Genomic DNA, 23,296 nt, shown 5'->3' on the forward strand with positions numbered 1-23,296 from the left:
AGCTCAGCTCATTGTCTTTTCATCAGCACTAATCATAGAACTGTTTCCAAGGGGTTCTACTTTCTGATGGAGTCTATACGCCAAAATCTATTCCTCTGTTCACAATCAATTTAATCTCATTCAAATTTACTCATCCTCATTTGTTTCTCTATAGCCCCTTTTCCATGGGTCAAGAAATCACACAAACACTTTCTAAAATCTGGCTTTTGTCTGCAATAGGAATGGATAAAATCGCCATTCACTCCAAATCGCTCAGCTCCAATCGGCAATGATGGCAACGAGACAGCCTGGTAAACACACTAATTTTGGCAAAACCGTGAGGTGAGAGAGCGCCTCAGATTTAGGTGCATTCAACAGAGAGGCAAACTCCTCTACTGGTAAAGAGAAAGGAGTCAATCGCCTTTTTAGGAGGTTTACCTGGATTTGAAAACCTGCGTATACCTGCTAATTTTGGTGTAAAAGAGGTAAACAAGTCTCTCCTGATTGATAGTGAGCATTCTGTCTGCACTGTATGTACTGTATGCCAACAGAAGGCCAGAGATACAGCAGCAGACAAAGGGACGGGTCAGGGTCTTTGGTGTCCCTCAAAGTAGCTTGAGGGAAGTTTGTACTGCCTATAGGAAATTGGCTTATGAGACATAAAAGGGGAAACAAAGAATGAAACACTAGATCACCTCCATCTCGTCTCCTCCACACCGGATCTGATCGCTCCACTCAGATATGGGCGAGAATGGAGCACAGAGGGATGCTAGTGGGAAGAGGGTGATTAAAGCTCAGAGTGCTAAATCAAAACCCACCGTCAGCAGCTTTGAAAGTAAGCCCCTCAGATACCAGAGGATTCCCCGTGAAACGCAAGGCTGTCCGTCCGACCTCACTACTAAGAGAAGGAGAGGAGCACAGCTGCAGGAACTTTGCAGGAAACACGCAACATGAATGGTTTTGACTTAACACACTCATACGCACAGGCACGCACACAGACAGCTCCCACCATATGGTATGAGCACACCACCTCATATGCCTCAAATTAACACATTTTTAATAGAATCCCCTTTTCTGGGTAAAAAGGCTCTCCTGTATGATGAATGGATGAGAATGAGACGTTCTGTTTTGCTCTGGCTGCAATTTAAATCCCATTAACCCCCTCACCTTCTCCCAGCCTCCCACTCTTCTTTTCGCTCCTTATTCTCTTTCCAATAATTCACTCAGGATCATTTCTTTGTCTCCGTTTTTCAACTTTGCATCAAGATTGGATGTGCAATTTTGCCCTCACCCCTTTCACTCCGCCATAAATCTTCCTTGGCGACGCTGTCAAGACGCCGGCATGTTTTTCCTGTGACAGCAAATACCTCCTTCACAGCATATGGGCCATGCACTGAAAACACAGTCAATCTTTTTCACCAAAACATACACACACACATACAGCTCCCATCAGGCCAACAATAATTATCCACTCAAATCCGTCACTCAGCAGACCACCATACATAGATTCACCTCCATGCGCGGATACACATACACACACACAGTCTACACACTTTTGTATTCGTAGGAGTTTGTATGAGTTAGAGAGGCTTAGTGTGTTTGTGTGTTCTGCACATAGATGTACGTAGTATTTATTGTTGTAGGGTTTGACTAATGATTGCAGTTATACACCTTTATGTCTTTGTACAAACTTCCATTTCAATCCCTTCAACAACAAAGTTATGCAGTGTTGATATAATCAGTTTAAACAGCGTTCATCGTGTGTTTACTCAGGGACTAAGTGTTTGAGTATTTCCTCATTACTTCATCATTTTTTCCTTCCTGTTTTTCAAATTTTTCGGTGTCAACTTTTTTTGTTATGCTTTTAAAAAGTGATATCTCTGGTAAATATGGTTGTGCGTTTTGGGCTTTGTGCAATTTGTGTCTGATCTAAACAGGCACAGGAGACCTTCTGTTAGAGAAGGTGAGCTCGCAGTGTGCAGTTGCGGGATGGAATAAAAACAACAAAGAAACCACAACAGCAAATTAAAATGGCACTCAGAGTACATATCTCCACCAAGGCCCAACAGTCCCCTTTGAAACCACATTTAAATTCACTAGATCTGGATTTTTATTTGGATCTGCACCAGATTGCTCACACTCATAAATATCAGTCCCCTAACCATTTTTGATATGTTTTCATCAAGATCCATGAATTATTCTCGTTAAAGAATTCCGCAATGGTCAAGAAGGTGAAAGAAAATACCTGGGGATATAAATGCCTATATTCACAGGAAGCAGTCCATGAAGAGATCATCTTTCCTAACATGATTTAAATATAAGGACGGGGGACAAATCAGTAAACATCTGTTTTCCCGAGAGTGCAAGTGAAGGATCTGCTGACCGGCCGCCACTCCCCAGACGCCGGCTGGTGGTACTTACACACCTGTCAAAGGTCACGTCCAACATACTAATTAAACACACGACAGCAGAACAGAGAACACGAGAACCACCGATCAGTGTGTGTGTGTGTGTGTGTGTGTGTGTGTGTGTGTGTGTGTGTGTGTGTGTGTGTGTGTGTGTGTATGTGTGTGTGTGTGTCTAACATGCAACAGCTACTAGAGTGTCCTGTGGCATATCTCATTTCATGTACTATTTCATATCTCACCAAGCTTGGGAAAAAAGGCAGCGCAGCATTGTCCAGCGTGTTCACACTCCACAGGATATGCACTCATACATGTCTAATCATATTTACACCAAATTGAGCAACGTAATGACAGAAATTGCAAAACCGCCTTAATTAAAGATTTAACATCAACAACGTCTCTGCATTCCTAATATTGAATATGAATTCACTACTGGAACTGTGCCTGCTCTGCACTTTCTGTGTGGGGTAACGTGGAAAACTAGAGTAGACTAGACTAGAATAAAATAGAACAGAATAGAAATACTGTATGTGAGCATGTGTTAATCTTTGTTAGTCTTTGTATAGCCCCCTCCAGCAGGCACATGAAGCGCTGAGGGGAACCAGATGGGCACTCCCTCCTGACAGCCCAAACCCCAGCGATGACAGACGCTCTCAACCATATAACATGACACTAGAGGACGGAGCACCTGTTCCCACGCAGGCTCGCTCTCTCGCTCCCCTTCCCCACAGAAACACACACTGGCACTTTCTCATCCATGAGGTCACCCGCTCCCTTAGGCCAAAACTGTCTGTGCCACCTGCAACACCCCCCAGTCCAAAATGATCACCTGAAACCCTGCCTGCCCCGACAACCGCTCTCATTCCACCCACGCTGCGGAGCTGGCTCCATAATTATCCTCTATATCAGGAGTAGCCCCTCACGTATGATTGCTATGAGTTCAACTCGGAATAGCTCAAATACTATTGCTCAGACAAATAATGAAGTCTTAAGTGTGGAGGTCATAACAGTAAGAGTGACAGCGTTACTCCAAAAGCACTTCTGTGAGGGACAGCTAGAAAATGAAGTGGACAGCTCCAGACAGCTCCGGTGAGAGTTCACAACATATTGAGGATGCTGGGTGTCAATGACATCCGCAGATGTTCTTCACATGTCCTGCGTGCCCGGACAGTCACTGGTGGTTTGCAGGAAGGAGCTGCTCAGAGCTGCTCACAGAGCCAAGTGGCTGTCTACATGCTCCTCAGCCCTTCATTAGCACATCACCATCCTTGTTCGCTTTGCACTAGTCCTCCACATAACCCGACACCTCCAACATGCATCCTCTGCTATTGATCATCTAAAGTGAAAGAAAGCAGAGTTGTGCTGTCAACATTTTACCAGCAGGGAAGGGATTTTGTGCACGTGTTGGAAATAGTTCAAGTTATGTCAAAGTCATTCATCAACTTTGTTTAAAATGTGAATCTTTCAGCTGCAATATTTAAGTATATAATTGATAAACAATGATATTCAATCAACTGAAAATCAATGTTTTTCGACCTGGACCATTTTAAACAACAGTAACTTCTTCAGCAGTAGCACTGCAGCTTCTGCAGGTGTGACCTTGTTTTATGTTCTTTTACACCTCATCTTTGGTCTCACTTGACGGTTCAATAGAAAGGCGTGATTTTGGCTAAAAATTATTCTGACAGACATGACAACATATGCATGAATGTTGGTGTCTGCACATCACTGAACTACAGTATCTGAACTGTCTGGATATATATTTTTATTTGTTAAGTTTGATTCCCATATTTCATTTTGTCTGCTCACTGTCTCTGAGGCCTGAGAACCTGAGCATTCCACACCAAATCCTGGAAACAAATGAAATCAATTATAAAGAAATTTAAAAAAAAAACTAAATACAGAGAAGAGAACTGCACCATGTTGATTTAATGTCTTTGATTTCCACTATACTAAGCTATCTGACTTATTCGATATTGATATAACATGAAGATAATTGCTCAACACAGAGACACTTAAACTTTGGACAGTCAGTTTAAATTCCTATAGGCTATTTAAATGATTGGTAGTGATGGTGCTGGCATATCTGGGGAAGATTGATATAATCATCTGTTGTTTATGCATTTGTGTTTTGTCATTAGCGGAGGAAATATGGTAGAGACTTACTAACTTCCCTGGAAATACTCCTAAAGATCTTCAACATGCTCAAACTAAAACAAACTACAGTGCTGGCCGAGACACACTCAGTCATGCTGGTTAAAATAAACACACTCACACACACACATGCACAGAGCAAACACAAGGCCGGCCTTGGCCTTCAGATCCCCATATTTTTCCTCTGGTGTTTATAGAAGTAAGTTCTGATGAAAATGTTTGTCTCATCATTGTTCATCCAAGCTGCCACCCCCCAAAGACATCAAAATCATCCCTTTGCTGTGTGACTCAGAGGTCGTATTGGGGCAAACACAGTCTGCAATGCCCTGTGGGAATGCAGGGGGAATTAATAGATGACAGATGACTGTCATTTTAACAAGGCCCGAGAATTCATTGAGTGAAATTTAAAAGCGCTAGGAAAAAGAGAAGAATATGGCTGTGCTGCCGTGTCAACAGGCAGTGTGCTTTGGCCTTACCTTGTGTCTAGATCGTGGCGAGGCCGATTCCGGTTCCCTCCTCTCCTCGTCTGATGATCCATGTCCATGTCTATCCCTGTCCTGCTGCATCCTCTGTCCCGCCTGCACCATGGCCTTACATTCCACACATGCGCCAATCACCAGCCTCTTCCCATCATCCACCAGGAGTGTGCGTGTGCTGCGAGGGGCATACAGGAACACAGGTAGCCTGGCCATAGTAACGGCACATAGCCTACCTTGCCTGCGCTGCTCCTGCCTGCAGAAGAAACAAACAAACGCCTCACAGTTGTACTGTCGGGCCCAAGGGGAGCTGGGCAGCGGGGGGTTGCCACTGGGTAAGCTAGAGGTAGAAGGGGTGGCGGGTCCCTGGCCCCGGTTCTCATGCAGGGCCCACTGGGCACACAGGTCATGATAGCAGAGATTACAAGCCGACACGAGGCCTGTAGCGTCAGCTGGTTTTGCACGGGGAGCCGGAGGGTGGACGGTGAGAAAGGGGAAGAAAGGCTCCCTCTCCCCGCAACGCCCAGGTGGGTTGACATGAAGCTGGTACTCTCCACCTGCAAACAACTCAGCTCCACACAGGTAACACACAGACATGGAGCTGCCGGGGCGAGAAGCCAACCCTCTCTGGGAATGGGCCGGTTCACACCCCTCAATGGCCATGGCAGTGTGGTACCTGACCAGGAAGGAGCTGACAGAAGTGATCAGCTCTTCACTGAGGCTGAGTCGATATGCGCCCCAGATCTCCTCCAGGATTAAATGGCACTGGGGGCAGCAGTGCACCCGGCCGTGACTCAGCCCCTGGGCGTTAGGCGGGCAAGGCAACATATTGATGAAGGGAAAATACATCACACCGCGGGATTTGCCCACACCAGCCTGTGCATATGCCACTCTCATGTCTCCCCCACACTCCTGACCACAGAGGTAACAGGCCTCATGGGAAGCCTTGGGTTTAGGTATGCACTGCATGGGCTCTTGGGGCTTTCCCTCCTGGGGAGTTAGCTGGGGGGGACGGACAGCACTGGTGGTCTGGTTGAGGGGGACTACATAGAGGCGCTGGAGCACAGGCACATCTGCAAGCTGGAAGCTCTGCCACTGCTGCATGAGGGAGGTGTGGCAGCTTCCACAAACCAGGGTGGTACCTGCCAAACTGATGGGCACCGCACCACGTGGAGGGGAGTGCAGCCACAGGAAGGGAAAGAAGGGCTCGCCCTGTGCTCTCTCCTGCTTCTGAACACTGACTTTAAAGCAGTCATCGTGTTTGAGCCCAGTGCCACAGACGTAACACACACACTCCTCTGGCCTGGACTCCTTAGCTGCTTGCTCCTGGGCGCTCTTCCTCGCTGAAAGGTCTCTGGCAGGTCTCAGCTGAATCGATGGGCCTGCTCTGCTGCCATACATGTCCCTGTCATCATCGCTCGTTATGTTAATCTCGTCTTCCTCGGAGTTGTCAGAGTTGTTCTCCCCGGGAGCAGCCTTCGTGGTGACAGTAGCGGTGGTGTGATGCTCGCCGGTTCCCCGGTACAGCAGATGTCTGGACGGAGCGCAGCTGCTGTCGGCACCACGCTGGATCTGACGCGGCTCCTCCAGCCACCGCCTGTTGCGCATAATGACCCCGTTGTCCTGCACAGGTGGGTCGGACAGGGGGCCCTCGTAGCACCGCAGAGGGAATCTCTCCTGAGGCTTTGCCACAGATTCTGATGCTTGACAGACATTATTCATCATTTTAGCGCCGCGCCTCGCCGGGACAACACTTTCCGCTTTGGGCGACCTCTGCGCCCCGCACACACCCACCGGGTAGCGGATCGCCCGCTGCGAGTCCGGGCTGTTTTTAACACTGATGACATTGTTTTTCCTGCCACTGTCTCTCGGCGATTTGCCAGATGCTTTCGGGCACTTGCCCACGCTGGCTCGGTCCACCGCGTCCATCTCCTGGTCTGACATGTTCTCGTTTTCAGAAAAATCCGAGAAATCCGAGTCTGCGCCCCCGTCGTAGCCCTGTCCGATCCTCCTCTCCAGGTCGTAGGAGAGGTTCCACTCCTGCGGGACCCGCCGGGAGTCGCACTGGTAGGGTCGCTTCAGCCAGTACATGCGCTTCTCGAGGGGCGTCCTGCTCCGCTCGAAGGAGTTCCACTGCTCCGTCAGGAAACAGTGGCACACGGCGCACACCAGCGCATGTCCATCCGGGCTCACTTCACACGCACCCGGCGCTGCCTCCTGGTTTTGCAGAAACGGGAAAAAGGGAAGCCTCTCTTTCTGATATGCCACTTGCAGCCCCAACTCCTTCCCCGGCGTGACTCCGCTTCCACATATAAAACAATAAACAAGTCCCCCAAATCCGTTCCGATCACTCCTGGAAATGTTGCCGGGCAATGGGTCGTCCTCACCGGGCATAGCTGCAGCCATGAGACGGTGTTTCCGAGATAAGGGTGCCAGGTCCTGGTCACGGGGGGAGTTCATTGTTTTTAAACATCCACGACTAGGCTACATGGCACAGCGTCACTGAAGCCATGCTCACACTCATCCACAGGTCAGGAAACCATGCGATCAAAGTTACTCACTGGATGATAAGAGAGACGAACGGTCCATTGAAACAGCAGCGTGCAGCGACGGCAACCAACTGTACGGGACGGGCAGAAAGTCTCTGAAAACACCCGCAAAACAGCGCGTAAATCCGCGTTATCTGAAGCGTGTAGTCGGCATGTTTGCACTGGAAATCCATGGGTGATATGTCAGAGGAGCCCGGGTCGCCTCTGCAGCGAACTTTCCTGCCTGCGCTCTGCAAACTTTGGCTGCTCGCTCTCCCTCACACTGTACACAGCGCCATCCCCAATCCAGTCCGTGGGACGCGCCTCGGCACCCCGAAGGAAACCTCCTGCCACAGCCCCCCGGTGCTAATTCCTCCGAGATGGTGAGAGACAGCGCACTCCTGTACAGTAGCTGCCCGGGCGTCAAAGCACTGAGCACACACACACACACACACACACACACACACACACAAACACACACACACACACACAAACACACACACACGCACAGGATATCCACCGTTTAACGTGCACTGGGGCGTATATTCAAATAAGAAAAACTCCCAGCATGTGGGCATCATCTGCATCCAAAACTTAGAGACTCCTTAAAATCTCTATTATTATCTGAGAATGAGATGGTGAAACAGTTTTTCAGGATGCACAAAGCAGAGAGGGGTACAAGTGATCCGTGTGTGTGTGTGTGTGTGTGTGTGTGTGTAAAAGCTCAGGTGTATTCACTGTAAAATATGAATTATGTATGTGCAGAATCAAAATGTACATATTGGAAGAATGAAGTATTTTTCTGTCTTTTATGTTTGTGCAGCTGTATCACACTGAGAATAGATAAAATAAACATTCAATAAAGATAGTTTTACACATCTAAGGGAACTATTATATTCTAAGATGAGATGTTCTTGATCACATGTAATTAGGCCTCAGACAACTGAGCATTATGTCTCGTTTGAAACAACAGATAATTGGGCCTATCTCTTAGATGCCTTTTTCAATTGGGTTTTGGATTCTGGCATTCTGGTTCTGATGTCAATCCTCCCCTTTATGAAAAGATCGACCAAGTCACAGCTGTCATGCAAACTGCAGAGGGGTTTCTGTGCTGTGAGCTCTCCAGGGGCTGCTGCTGCAGAGAAGAGGCTTCCCCACAATAGGATGCTGTCACCTAATGGAGCACTGAAAAATGAAAAATGTTGGACCAACTTATACTTATACAAAATACTTCAATTGGTAGCACAGACATTAATTAAGTTTGTTCAAATGAAATAAGCAAACTTGATAACTTTGATTTGGATAAGACTTAATTCATTTGTTTGTTCCGTCTGTCTGTCTATCCAATAAACATTAGCCCAATTATCTGTAAATGTAAAAAAAAAGTACAACAATCCATCAATCTGTCTGTCTGTCCATCTGTCCTTCCATTCGTCTGTCTGTCTTTCTGTGAGACAGCAAGTGGAGTAATCAAACCTCAAACACGTCATTCTACAATAACACACGTAAACAGTTATGTCTGTCCGTTCCGCTGTGCGCTGGCCCTGGCCTCAGTCACTGTGCAGTGACTCACTGATGTCAGAGAGTGCGGGACTACCACTTTCTACACCTTCTCCTTCATCCGTTATCATCTTCATCATCACTGGGCCCCTTCCTCCTCAGCTGTCCAACAACACAACGTTTTTCATGATTCTCCTCAGCCTCTCTATGTGTAAACAGACTGTGTAATTCAACATTAGTGTGTATTAATGGAGAGGACTTCAACTGCTTCTTCCATTCATTAATCTACAAATTCATTTATTCATGATGCATAACCCAATTGCTCACTATCTAACACACAGTGAAACACTAATGATATGTTGTCAGCATAGATTTACAACACTGCCTTGTAGTGTCAGATCTGGGTAGTGCATCATCTGGGAAATCCCCCCATGCAGTCAGTCAGACTGAGGCTCATGCAGGCAACTCACAGATGAGCAGAAGAAGAAAAAATAAAGCAAACAGAGAGTAAAAGAAGGGAAAAAATAAGAGACGGATAAATGATGGAAAATTATACCCCATCATCTTTATTTCCATTATTTTTTCTCATATTCTTGGTGCGGTGGTCTTCAATTTGGGACTTGGGACAAATCGGAGGGTTCAAGAGATGATGAAAGGTGCTTTATGTAAGTTTTCTCTGCCGCTGAATGTTTTTCTCTGGGATCAGGAGGTGGAGATGCACACTTGCCCAGAGTTTCAAGCATCATTGCATTTACATAACAATAATGTACACTGTCAGCAGAACAACTTCTTCAGGGCAGACTGGACGCCACTGTGGCTACATCCATAAGGTTTTGTTTTAAAACAGCATTTTAAAACTAAAACTGTATCTCCTGAAAACACATCAGCACCAACTCTGGTGTTGTTTTCCTAAATCTATTGCAGGGTAAAGGAGGGTTGATGCTGAAGTCAAAACATTTCTGGTAGACTGTAAGTAAACAATTGTTAATACTAATGTTGGTTAAATTACATATAGCACCTTGAAGTTGATACAAATGAAATATTTATCTTATCAATATTAAGTTATTTCTTTTGAGGTATTTTCTACTGCATACCTGTTCTGACTTCCTCAATTACTTATCTCACGCCTTATCAACCTGTGGATGTAAGTCAGGCAGTTTGATAGTAAAAGAAAACACTGGAAGCACGGATAAAATGTCCATGTATGTCTCTCATGCTCTGTGAATCAAAAACTGTATCAAAATATTGATTTTATTAGAGTTCAGTTCAAACTCTCCCAAACTGCCTAAGGGCCCTGCATGTGTGTATTCATCTGTGTGTGCATATTCTGAGTCTGACTTCAAATATCTGCCATATTGCTCGTCGCACGTTTTTACAGTTCCTGCTCTGCCATGACAGACCCTTCAGGCTGAGCACAGTGGAAGGGACAACGGAGGGAGGGGGGATGTGTGTGTGTGTCTGTGTGTATGTGTGTATGTTAAGACGGGGGTAGCTAGGGGAGAAAGGGAATGCAGTGGGAGAGTGATTTGAATAAAACCCTCTTGTTAGTGTAGGGCCTCCAGGAGCTCTGTTAGGAGGAGGTGATGACAAGGGCACAGGGAGGGCACAGACACTGCACCGCGCTCTGTGTGTGTGTCTGTGTGTATGTGTGTGTGTGTGTGTGTGTGCGTGTGCGTGTAGTGGGGGAATGGGAACAGCACCTTCCACTATAGGTCATGGGACAATCCTCGTATGATAATGTTTGTGTAAAATTGAAGACATGCAAAAAACTTTCAAACACACAATCCTGCATGCTTGAGTGCTCACACACACACACACACACACACACACATACACACACACAAACAAGCAATGGTCAATGGCAAATGTATAAAAATGCTTATACCTTTTGCATCTTTCTCATAAATACTTGCTGTTTGTTGCAGATACAGCAGGTATCAACTGGCCCTGATGTCATGGCTCACAGCCACTGGACTCTCTGAATGTGTGTTTGTACATGAGCTGTGTAAGAATATAGTATGTCTGTTTGTGTGCATTAGTTACAGAGTCCTGTGTGTGTCTGTGCTCTCAGGGCCACAGGGGAGGGATTCTTTTACAGTTTCATCCCAGGACTCCACTTGAGAGACCTCATCAGAACTGGACACATGACACATACAGACAAAACTCTGAGACCTCAAGGAGACTACACATTGCTTGTTGTCCAGACTTTGTCTGACTTTTTAACAGCATAGGGAAATATTGAGGACCACAAGCAGAGAATCTAACATAGCCCAACCCGAAGCTGATAGGTATTCTGTTTTTTGTGTTCATCAAATTTTGGTGCGGATTCAGAATCTTTTTTCACTTTCTTTAATAGAGACAGTTTTTTTTTATTTTTACAAAATCTATTTGGTGCAGCTTGATTGAATTTAAGGGGAGTGTTGGGCCTTGGAAGAGGTTTTCACTCTACTGAGTGCCATTCTACTTAGTTAATGAAAGGCTTGATTACTATTTCTGTGACACCCCTGGGTCTCCATAGGAAAGCAGAGGTATAACTGACATGGTGGTACTGCACAGCGCTCTTTCTTTCCTGTGACCCTCTGAGCTCTGATTCATTAGGAGCTCTGTGGCTCACTTCACCCACCTGTTAAACACAGTACATCCCAATAATACGCCCACTAGTCCTTCCCCTCTTCAGACTGTAAATTCTCCCAGACCGTCTGTTTCTGTCACTTTTTAGTCTTTAAAAAAAGGTTCAGTACACCTCACACAGATGTTTTCTCTCATTTTGCCTGATTAGACCTCTCCCCTAGGATTTAGTGGACTTGTACAAACCAGGTTTGATTGATAGCTCTGCTGACTCCTTTGTTTGTTTTAAGTCACTCAGCGCCTTCCTTCCTTCTTCTGTCATCTGTTTACCTTTTTTCCTCCCTCCCTTTCTTTTCTGGTTCTCTGCTCGTTGATGCCATTGATTATGTAGAACACATCCAAGTAAAGGTAGGTCGCTAATCATGGCATTTACCTAATGCCACGATTAGCTAGCTACTTCATGGATGCACATATATCTAAATCCCTAAATGCTTTGATACAGGATACACAGGGATGTTTTCTGTGTGCTCATGTAAGTCTGGCATAACACCGACATGCATTTAACTGCTTGATATATATTTATAGTTAGTTTTACTCACATTTACTCTGATGGATGTGAACTGGGAGCAGGATGTCAGAATGTTCAGGAAACTGTTATTGACTACAATAAGTATTAATAAAAAGATGATCAGTCCTTCACCACATGGTCTAAACATGACCGAGGGGTCTCAGCTGCAAACGCTGTTGACGTTAACACCAGACCAGTGGTGAGACCTCAGCTCAACACCAGTGTACCGTCATGTAATGTATTCTTTACTCACTACCTGCCTGTGTGGAACGGGCTGTTTGCTTGGCCTCTGGTGATGCTGGTTGCAGATTTCTTTCTGAAACTGTAATAATGACCTGAAGTAATTGAGCCATGACAACTACTGGGCTAAGAATGCAGAACCATGAAGCCACCGCTGCTGCTGCACAAAGAGCTGTTCACCCGTTCATTCAAAGATCAGTAAAGCTCAAATCAGTTCGCAGAACCCTGAACAGGAGAATCAGTTGTCAATGCCATTGCTATGAATGCACCTGTTGTCTTGAACACACTGTTGTCGTGATCAACTACAAAGTCACTGATGTTGAGTTTCAGCATATATATATATGCACTTAATACGACACCGCACTTCCTTGGGCCCTGAAAAATTCACACGACAAGTGTGAAGGTAAAAAGATGAACGGTTCTCGAGATATGTGAGCAAAAAACACACCGACAGAGACCTCCAGAAGTAATGTAGATATAAGAACAAGAACAATTAAAACCCATTCTGAAGAAAAGCCACTGTAGGAGCCGCATTTAACTATATTTATGTTCACAATTATTAATACAGCCACTACAATAGTTTTTATATGTATATAAATCTAACCAATATTAGTCACCACTATGATTTTCCCATAACGTGATTGTGTCAAAATGTCTGTCTTACAAAAGGCTTCATATCCAGTGTCAAGCTTAGGCCCATGAATAACAGCCACACCAAGCTGCCAGCCCCAGCCCTGCATCCTGCCTGGCAGGAAGTCAGGGTGCACATGCCATCACAGGGAGGTGACACAGGAAGTGAAGTACAAGCCAAAGAGTCAGCACTTCTGTTCCTTGATGGAGAGTCATCATGGTGGCTGAGGAACAGGTTACAAATAATACACTGTTCAATAAAGATGAATAAAAACTTGCAGCTTTTCAAGGGTGTAAAGTAGATAAGGACATGTTCTCTAAATTTGGACATTAATTGACTATAACAAGAAGTATCCCAAAACCTCAATAAACCGTTTCATTAAAGAGACAGAAGGGAAGAAAGCAAATGGATCCTCTGAGGAGAAGCCTGGACTTTTTCCTTGTTTATTTATTCATTTATTTCTGCAGGATCTCTTCCCTCTCTCCAAGGTCAAAGGTGCAACAAAGGAATGTGTTTCCTCTGAACAAGGAAAAACTAACAGCTCATACAGTGTAGACTGGGCCACAGATCATTCACTTTTTTAGCAAAGTTAAACACATTTAAACGCAAATTATAATTATTCTACAAGCCTGATAAACAATGACCTCAAGTCTTTTTTGGCATGAACATGGACTCCTTCCTTTTTTAGAATAACATTAATCTAGGCTTAACTGATGCTAACTTGAGTCTCCTCAAAGTGTAATTGGTAAATGTAATCTCATTCCTTAGTCATCCTGAAACTGATAATAAAAGGAAATGCAAAATAGAGAAAACTGTAGGCAGATATTTGACATGATCATTTAACATAGGTCAAAGAGCTGTTACTTTCCCTTGTAGCTTGTTCATAGCTGTAGTTGACCTCTCACCTCTGTCCCATAGAGGCACAGCCTGGCTGGAGCCTGTGTGTGTTTGTGTGTGTGTGTGTGTGTGTGGGTCCTCACTGACACACGGTTGACCCAATCCACTTTCACCTGTACTTGTCAGTCAGCCGCTTGGACCCTCCCACGCCCAAGGCTACACTCCCCTCCCATCGGAGACCTCGAAAAGTCTTCACATACTTACAGCGAGCATTCCTCCCATCTCAGGTCACTGAGACCCACAGAAGGATGGCTCCACCGGGGGGAAGAAGAAGAGCAACAGAACATTTAGGAGGGGAGAGGAAGCGACAAGTAGAGTCCAAGAGACAGAAGGAGAGGGAGTGTGCTGAGGAGGAGGAGGAGGAGGAGGAGGAGGCCGGTGATAAAAGGCCCTGATGGTGTTTCCCTGCTGGGTCATCAGTGATCCACGTGGAACTGGAAATCCTGGGACACCTGTTCCTTGTAGCAGATGTTTGCGAACTATCTCCCACTCTGTCATCTTGCTCTAAATAACAGTACGAGGACCTGCTTGAAATGCACGAGGCAACATTATAGACACAAACTTGGATAACTGTTTTACGTGACCTTGTATAACCCTTGGAGGCTTAGAAATTTGTCAAGCTCGAGTTTAAAAATTCACATTTAAAAAAACACACACACTCATGTATGCACACACTCAGGCAGCCTTTGTAGTAATCCGTTCTTGCTCCCGGCCCTCCCTGCTCCTGCTCTCTGACACATCACCATCCTTCCCCTCAGCAGCAGAAGCAGCTAATAACCAAAGAAATAATGATGAGGATGAAAACATCAGGGACGTCAGGGGCGAGAGGAAAAGGTCGGCCGAATCTGGGGATGGTGCTGCTCGTAAAGAGACGCCTGGAATAATGGAAAAGGAATGTGGTGTAAAGACTCCCATGGGACCGGCCCAGCCGAAGGCCCTCTGGCTCAGTAACAACAAACGGTAGAGCTTGAGGAGCGCCGCAAGGGCACACACACACACACACAGACACCGACACACACAGACACACAAACACATATGTTGTCATAGGTCAATTCTGGCACCGTTCCATAGATTTTCTTACCCTATCCACAACCCCTACTTTTCCACCTAATACCCTAACCTTATCCACTGACCAAAAAAATCCTATGTTTCCCAATTGGCGACCCAGCTCCGGTGCCCAGCTGGAAAAGCCTTCCCCAATTAACTGGTCGTTAGTCTGAAATTTGTCCTCAAAGGTAGCCTATGAAAGACACACACGCACACACACACACACACACACACACACATACACACACACAAACACACACGCACACGCTCGCCCCCACCCCCCCTTCCTGTGCCGACCTACTGGAGTCGGCTGTTGTTGTTGGCTGCCTGCCGCTTTCGGAAGAAGCGCGCCCTCAGCCTCTCCCTCCTTCCCCCTCTCCTCAGTCCCTCCTTCCCTCTTTCTCTCTCTCTCTCTCTCTCTCTCACTGTGAGAGAGCTGCCAGGGAAATGTTGATGAAATGACATCTTCCGAGAGGTCCCTGGAAAAAGTGATGACCGCCCACCCATGTCCCTATCAAATAATCCCATTCCTTGTCCACAATCCCGCCTTCCAGTCCATTCACCACTCAACATCCAGCCCACCTCCCTCCCTCTTTCTCCGACCTCCATCTCCCTCTATCACATTTCTGTCCGTGCATGTGTTCATGAGTGGGTGTGCGTGCGTGTATTAGCAGCTAGATCACTTGTCCTTTGCCCCCGGAGAGGAGCCTTTATTCTCAAACCCTGGCAAATACATTTACACACATGCAGTCCCCAGCTGTCAAGACCCAGTGTTTTCTCAGATTCTGCCCTTTAACCCAAGTAATCATGTGTGTGTGTGTGTGTGTGTGTGTGTGTGCTATGTGAGAGCGTTGCATTCGAGCCAGGTAGGAAAGCCCCTTGTCTCCCGTTCATTTCGCTCCAGTGAACAGAGGTGCTGTCTGATACATGAGGTGCCTGACACACACACACACAACTCGTGTAAGGAGTCTTGAAATCTCTGATCACACACACGTGCATTTGAGCACACACACCACGCGTTCTCCTCTCGTGGCTCGTCTGGACTCTTGGGGTGTGTTGGTCGGGCAAAGGAGCGGTGTGAGTGCTGAGTGTGAGAGCCAGTAGTCAGAAGAGGAGGAAAAGTTCACAAGGGATGAAGGATGGAGGCAGACTGGGCCGCTGTGTTTGGGTCGGAGCCATCTTTACATTCAGCGCTTTGCTTCACAACTTTGTTTCTGTTGCCAGAACCATTAAACCTGAAAGAAACTGGTATTTCCAGTGGATGACTTGGAAGACAGTGAGGAAAATTACTGGGTGTCTTATTCACTCAGTTGAAGGAAACACATCTATATAGTGAAACGGTTTATAAACAATAAAATGCATTTAAAGTGCCCACATTTTGGTCATTTACAGGTTCAATCTTTTTAGTCTACAAGAATAGGTTTACAAGCTGTCATGTAAAATATACATTAAAATACACATTATTTATCAGTACCTCTTTTCAAGGGTCAGTTTTAGCTCTTGGTGGACCTGAAGTGCAAATCACCACAACAAATATAAAAAACACACAACAGCAAATAAGGAAACACAGGATTAAATAGAAAACACAATGACAGAATAGTATTCCTCTAACCCAGGGGTCTTCAACGTTTTTCAGGCCAAGGACCCCCAAACTGATGGAGAGATGGAGCAGGGACCCCCTACTATAGATATTGTATAAAATAGTGTTTTATATTAAACTGGGCCTAGTGCCATGTATAAACATAGCTACCCTGTTATTGTGCATTCAATACTAAGCTATTCAAATAATACACAGGTTCATATATTCATGTTTTTATTATTGTGTGTCGCTGAATGTGTGCATTGCTGACTGAAAGATAACGTTTTCTGCTTCCATTTATCCGTTCACTACAATATGTTGGATTCATGTTAATGTGTATTTAAAGAAATTTTAATTTGTGGAAATAAAATTAAAAATTAAAAATTGTCTAATCAACCAAATATTTCGCGGACCCCCTGTTGAAGACCTCTGCTCTAACAGAAAAGGTAGACACCGCGTTTCAACAAGGCTTGACACTGATTGGACGGATGCACTGTCCATCTTTTTAACAGGGAGGACAAAATATGGTTTGTGATTTGCCATCGTGTTTTCTTATTTGCCGTTGTGTTATTTGTACTTTCGTGTATTGTGATTTATAATTTAGTTTTTAGATCTGGTATTATTTTTTCTGATTTGCACTCCAGGGCCACCGTACATCTTCCAAAAAGCTCAGTCTGGGCTCCGAAAGTCCAAATAATCTCCTTTCCTATCCACTATTCCTTGAAGTCACATCAAGGGAGGATATGAACATATTTGACTTAAGTGTTGAATCTGTATGTCACAGTAAAAACTGTATGTAGGCGGGAATGTTACAGGTGAATGTTACAGGTGACATTGACGCTTTATGGAAAAAAGCAATGAATGCAAACAGGTTATGGTTGTTTCGGGTACTTCGGGTGCAGTGTTTTCTGTGGTAGAGACTTTGGCCTTTAAACCCCAAAAAGCTGTATGAGCCATTAAAGGGAGGGAAAATCCGGAAAAGCATGATATGGGCACTTTAATTTTTAATTTGATCAATGTTGCAATACTTTTTTCTTCTGTTGGGTCACACGTTCCAGCGATCACTGCATAGTCCTGTTGTTTGTATTTCTCTATAAAGGATAGAGATAATGTCTTTGTTCTATCTCAGCAGCCACTGGGTGAATTGGCACAAACATTTGCAAAGACATGAATGGTTCCCAAATAATAAATCCTGATGACTTTGGTGATGACAATATTTTTCCACTAGCTCCACCTTGGGGCTGAGATTTGTGTTTTTGAAATGTCTCAGCAGCTTTTGGACTCGAGTTATATGGCACATACCTGAAATACCTGCAAAAAACCATTGATTTGTCATGTTAATGTTTTCAGTCTCTTTCCCCATTTCCTTAAGTTTCTCTTTTCTTATTGCCGAGTCTTTAACCAAGACTATGTGTCTCCTGAGAGCAAATCTGTTCCTCTCCCATCCTCTTCTCCTTCTCTCTATTCTCCCGATCTCCTCCATGACAACCCCTTTCACAATCTCCCTACCCGAGCCACACCGGGCCGAGGGCCAAAGTGGTTCTCGAGAGCAGAAGAGCTTCTTTTTGTTCTTCTTTCTTTCCCTTTCTCTCTCAGGCAACACATTTCTGTTGCTTTGAAAATGCACTCTTAAGCAATTACCGTTTTTTTCTGTTCCTAAGGCATTCTTTTTAGGGAAGGTTATGCATTAGACATTGTAGAAAAAGAAGCTGTGGCAGCAGAGGAAGTTTTTCATCCTTTGCTTTTAACAAGAGCCAGTCACAGCATCATTACGGTTTTAACTTGCTTCTCAAAATATCCATCTCTCTAATTTTTTTCAGTCGTGGTCATACCCACGTCTTCACACTCTGGTCTCCTCCTGTGATATACACATGTGGTTGTTTAGCTGTAAATGTAATGACAAGTCAAATGTGGCGACGTCTCTCCTTCACACCACTAGATGTCTCTCATTTTACAGTGTCCTGTGCTGGATCATGCTCATGTTGTTACCGGGAGAGATCATCGATGTCTTCACCAGACCTCAGCAGATGAATATAAATGGCTCATGATGGATAAAGTTTCTCCAGAGTCAGTGTTCAAATAGTGTTAGTGTAATGTGTAGTCATGTGGGCTCTGGCTGTGTCCGTTATATCTAGTTGATTGTTTATTGTGTGTATCTGTATGTATGTGTGTGTGTGTGTGTGTGTGTGTGTGTGTGTGTGTGTGTGTGTGTGTGTGTGTGTGTGTGTGTCTCAGAGTATTTGTGTGTCTCAGTGTGTTTGTTTGTCTCAGAGTGTGTGGTTGTGTGTGTGTGTGTGTGTGTGTGTGTGTGTGTGTGTGTGTGTGTGTGTGTGTGTGTGTGTGTACAGTGTGTTTTTTGGCAGATAATAATCATATGTGTGGTTGTGTCTGGGAGTGCATCTATATCTGTATGCACAAGGATGTGTGTGTGTGTGTGTGTGTATGTGTGTGTGTGTGTGTGTGTGTGTGTATGTGAGTGAAGTGGCCTACCCCCAGATGTGCCAAGCAGGTGGCCACATTATTCTCCCCTGAGCTAAACTGCAGGCGGCGGAGGCCACCTCCTGACGGCCCGCTCACAGATTCTCATGTATCACCATTTACCTGATAACAGACGGAAAGCAGAATCAAAAAGCACAGCGGCCCCTGCGAATGCAATCAAGTTTCACCCTATACGTGCGTGTACGTCTGCGGGTTCTCATGCGTGTGAATGATTGAGCACATGTGTGTTTGTCATGATGCCTCACCTCAGCTCTCCCACAGCTTCCCGGCAGCTTCCCGACGATGAAAGCGAGTGAAACCCCAGACTAGTGGGGCTCCACAGCCAATTAGGATTGTTTATTTAGCCAGCCGCGGCCGCCTCGCAGAACAGGAGCACACAGCCAGCCACACAGCCCTGCAGGGGAAACCTCTCCTCTCTCTCTCCCTCTTTTTCCACTCCTTTGGCTCCATCGCCTCTTTTGCCTCTCCACACACTTTGCCCCCTCTTTCTCCAACTTCCATCACGCTCCATTCGGATGCAACCTTCCCAGGATGTCCCAGAGTCCAGTCCTTAGATAATAACAGTGATTAATTGATCGGAAATACTTTGCTTCGCTATATAGTTGTTGTTTAGGGATGCAACTGTTACTACTTGCATAATCATCCACTCACACACAGTAACGCTCACACAGACAAGTTATTTTCTCTCTCCAGCTCTTTGATATTCATCCTCCAGTAACATAATAGTCTCATTGTGGTGAAGCCTGTCATACACTGTTGCATTTCCCAGCAGTCCAGCATCTGCATTCATCCAATCTTCCATTGTTGGGCTCAGATCATGACAGTGCTGTGGTTTCTCCCTGTCTGAGTTCCACTGATTTCTGACCAGTATAAATCCTCCGGCTTTTTGTCTTTTCTTCACTGGATGAAACCAAACAGGGTTTCTCGTGCATTTTGGCACTAACCAAGACAAGGCTTATACTCAAAGGGGGAAAAACAAAACTTGCAAAAGAGGTCCCTACCCTGCGGATATGTACACTCACTTATCCCAGCGTCAACAATCATCCTCTCCCTGATCCATCACAGTGATCAGGGCTCTACATCTTCTCCCACTTCCCTTCTTTTCCCTTGACCCCACATCCCCCCCAACCGTTGCATTTTTTCCCCCTTCCTCTTCTCATCAGCACAAACTTCCCGTGATGTATTGGCTAACTGAGTGATTTCTGGAGGGGGGGGGGCTTTAGTGTGGTGTGTGCACTGGAGTGTGTGTGTGTGTGTGTGTGTGTGTGTGTGTGTGTGTGTGTGTGTGTGTGTGTGTGTTGTTGTGGGTACTGGAAAGAGACGGGGTGAAGAGGAGACATGATATCCCAGTGAGATGCGTGTCACCTGTGTGGATGGCTTCACAGGGGAAAGATGAGTCTGTATTAAATGAACTACTCCAATCACACCTCATACATTCTTAAACACCCAGATATACACAGAGAGGTGTTTATTCTGGAAAAAATCCACTGGGAGCTCTGAGTGGAGTCTTGAGATTTCAAGTGTTTTTATACATACACAAAAACACGTACAGTTACACATGCATGCATAAGCCTGAGCGCACACAGATATACAGGGTGCCTGTGGCTTGTGCCCTCAGTAAAGTGGAAATTGTAAAAGGATCTTTGTGTGCCTCTGCAAATACCTGCTGTGCCAGGGCTGCCAGATAGGTGAGCAGCTACCTGTTTACGCCGAAACACACTCCGTAACCCAATCAGTGTGTCGGACAGGCACTGAGGGGCCAAATGGGCCGTCTGTCCCCTCGGCAGGCGACAAGCCAAGTTGGCAGAGTTCACTCCAAGGTCACAGAGGAGATTAAAAAAAAACTGTCCAGGTAAGCAGGTCAGAATACAAACAATAGAAACTAACCGAGACATGTTTGATGAATAGAATGACTCTATAACTATATGGGTGAGTGAAATTAAGTTTTACAGAGTTTGAGTAACCTGGTTCACTCATAGAGCCGCTCAGTGCAGGAATAAAGGGCTGTTCACTCACTCGTTCCACATGGGTGCCTGTGGTTTGGGCCTGTCGTGACCACAGCGTGTGTGTGTGTGTGTGTGTTCAACCCTTCCTGCACCATCACTCAACAACATGCACATACAGGACTGCGGAGCCCCAACGATGATGGAAACCAAACACTGAATGACATCATTTTACAAGACATAACAAAACTTTGATGAGTAAACTCAATTAGTTAAAGACAGCGTTGACTAATTTCTTTGCAGTCCTTGTGTGGGTGTACTGTGTCCACCTGAGCAGGTCATCAGCCAAAAACACCCGGTCTGAACTATCTGAAAATGCATAAACTGAGAAATGAAAAAGTGCAATGCTAAAAACTGTGACATGGAAAAAATTAATTATACTACTAGCACAATTACATTGTGAACAAGGAAGGCACATACCTTCGCCAACACCCAACAGTCCCCTCTAATTCAATCAACCAAATTACACACACCCACAGATATCAGTCGCCTAAATATGCATTTTTTAAATCTAGATCCATGAATTATTCCTGGGGTAATTGGTGAAAATATTAAAAATATTGCCCTACATCACTATGTTAAAGGAAGTGAAAAAATATTATTGATCTGACCCCTGACCCAGATCTGCACCTAAACTTAAATGGGTTCTTCCCAGACCCATATCACATCCTTCCACCAAGAGGAATCTGATAATATACAGATTAATGATCTGAATTAAAGAAAGCTACAATTTTATTTTTTTAAAGGTGACATGAGATTGATTTATTTTACCTTATGGACTTGATTACAGTATTACGATCTTTTAGATCTATTTCTCTGGTATTGGAGACGGAATTCCAGGAACCATTAATGTGCAAGGAGTAACTGTAATAATGCATTCACCATTTACATCCTAAGTAACAGGATCCAAGACTTTTTTCCTGGGGGAAAAAAACATCCCTATTAGGAATGAGTGAAATCACAGCTCAGCTCTAAAATACTTTTTGGAGTCATCAGCATATAATATTCCTCTTTTCGTGAGTCTCCAGGGGTCAGACGGAGAAAAAAAGTACTTTATAGTTGCATATAATTACACAATAAAAGAGACCAGCTAGTGTAAATTCAATCATTTCCAATGAGTCTTGTTACCTCTGTTGGGTGAAACGCTCACGCACATAAAAGGCTCAGTGTAAAAGATACAAGTTTTCCATCAATGGCCTTTTAGACGCCCCACAAGGCCTCATCTCTGTTTCCGCTGGCCTGGCTGAATAGATTATAAAAATGGTCATGCACAATCAATCTCCCCATTCTCACCTCCCTCCCCCTGTGGAAACGCCTTTAAAAAGAAGAGAGAAAGCCACTGTCTGGACTGTGTTTGGTACATCGCAGTCTTTCTCTCCCAGTCTCTGTCTCCCTGGCTCACCGTCAGGTTGGCAGAGCCGTTGCTGGCCTGCAGACTGGCACAGCCATTGTTTTCATTTCCCTTCCATTAAACACAGCCTTGGGAGAGAAGAGAGGGAAAGCAGGAGAGGAGAGGGGAGAGGAGAGGAGGGGTGGGGAACCATCTTGGGAGGATCTGTTGCTACTAGACAGCGTGTTTATCATAACAGCTGCTGTCCACAGGGGAAACTTGGCAGGTTGCATCAAAGACTCATTCACAGCCCACCTCAACCATCTGACACACATAACACAACCACGCACACAGGCGTACGCCCACTCCCTCGCAGGAGGATGTGCTATCATCCCATTCAATGTGTAAAAAAATATATCAAAAGAGAAAGAAAAAACCCATGAAAGGTTAATTCTCAGGTTAAAGGAAGTTATGTTCCAGCCTTTATTACCTCGACCGTTAGCTCTCGGCAGCAGAGTCTGTTTTTACGATTGTTCTGGTTTTGGTGTAAATAAATTAAAGTTCCATTTGAGTGGCGCCCCTTGTATATGCCAACACATTCTTCAGATTGAGAGCTGAGCTGGCCCTGCTTCAACACATCTCTCTCACAGACTCTCATTAATAGGCAGCAGTCCTCGCAATCCATCCCCTCAAGACAGAGAGAGCAAGAGCAAGACAGAGGGAGAGAGAGAGAGAGGGAGGGTAGGGGGAAGCCAATGAGAGTTTTTATGCAGCAATTTAGCAGAATCCTCAAAGGCTCAGAGGATGAGGTTACATTTTATTTCCTTGTTAAGTTTCCCCCATGCGCCGGGGGAGAGAATCCATTAGTGGCACTCTGCTGCCACCGTGAGGC

At 45.2% G+C, this 23,296-nt stretch overlaps 1 protein-coding gene across 3 annotated transcripts in view; it reads right to left on the minus strand.

Annotated features, from left to right (window-relative positions):
• gse1 (Gse1 coiled-coil protein) overlaps nt 1-7,966 on the minus strand; it is a 171,783-nt gene extending 163,817 nt beyond the window's left edge. For 2 of the 3 annotated variants that reach the window (XR_004613507.1, XM_034581725.1), the window contains exon 1: nt 5,015-7,964. Coding sequence is in view for 2 of the 3 variants with exons in the window: in XM_034581725.1 (XP_034437616.1) it covers nt 5,015-7,474 (2,460 nt within the window). In the remaining variant the exon portion in view is untranslated. Of the gene's footprint in view, nt 1-5,014 lie in introns of all 3 variants that reach the window. The other variant, XM_034581726.1, reaches the window with a different exon arrangement.
• Nucleotides 7,967-23,296: the final 15,330 nt, after the last annotated feature.

Source organism: Hippoglossus hippoglossus, chromosome 3, assembly GCF_009819705.1.
Source record: "Hippoglossus hippoglossus isolate fHipHip1 chromosome 3, fHipHip1.pri, whole genome shotgun sequence".
Classification (NCBI taxonomy): Eukaryota; Metazoa; Chordata; class Actinopteri; order Pleuronectiformes; family Pleuronectidae; genus Hippoglossus; species Hippoglossus hippoglossus.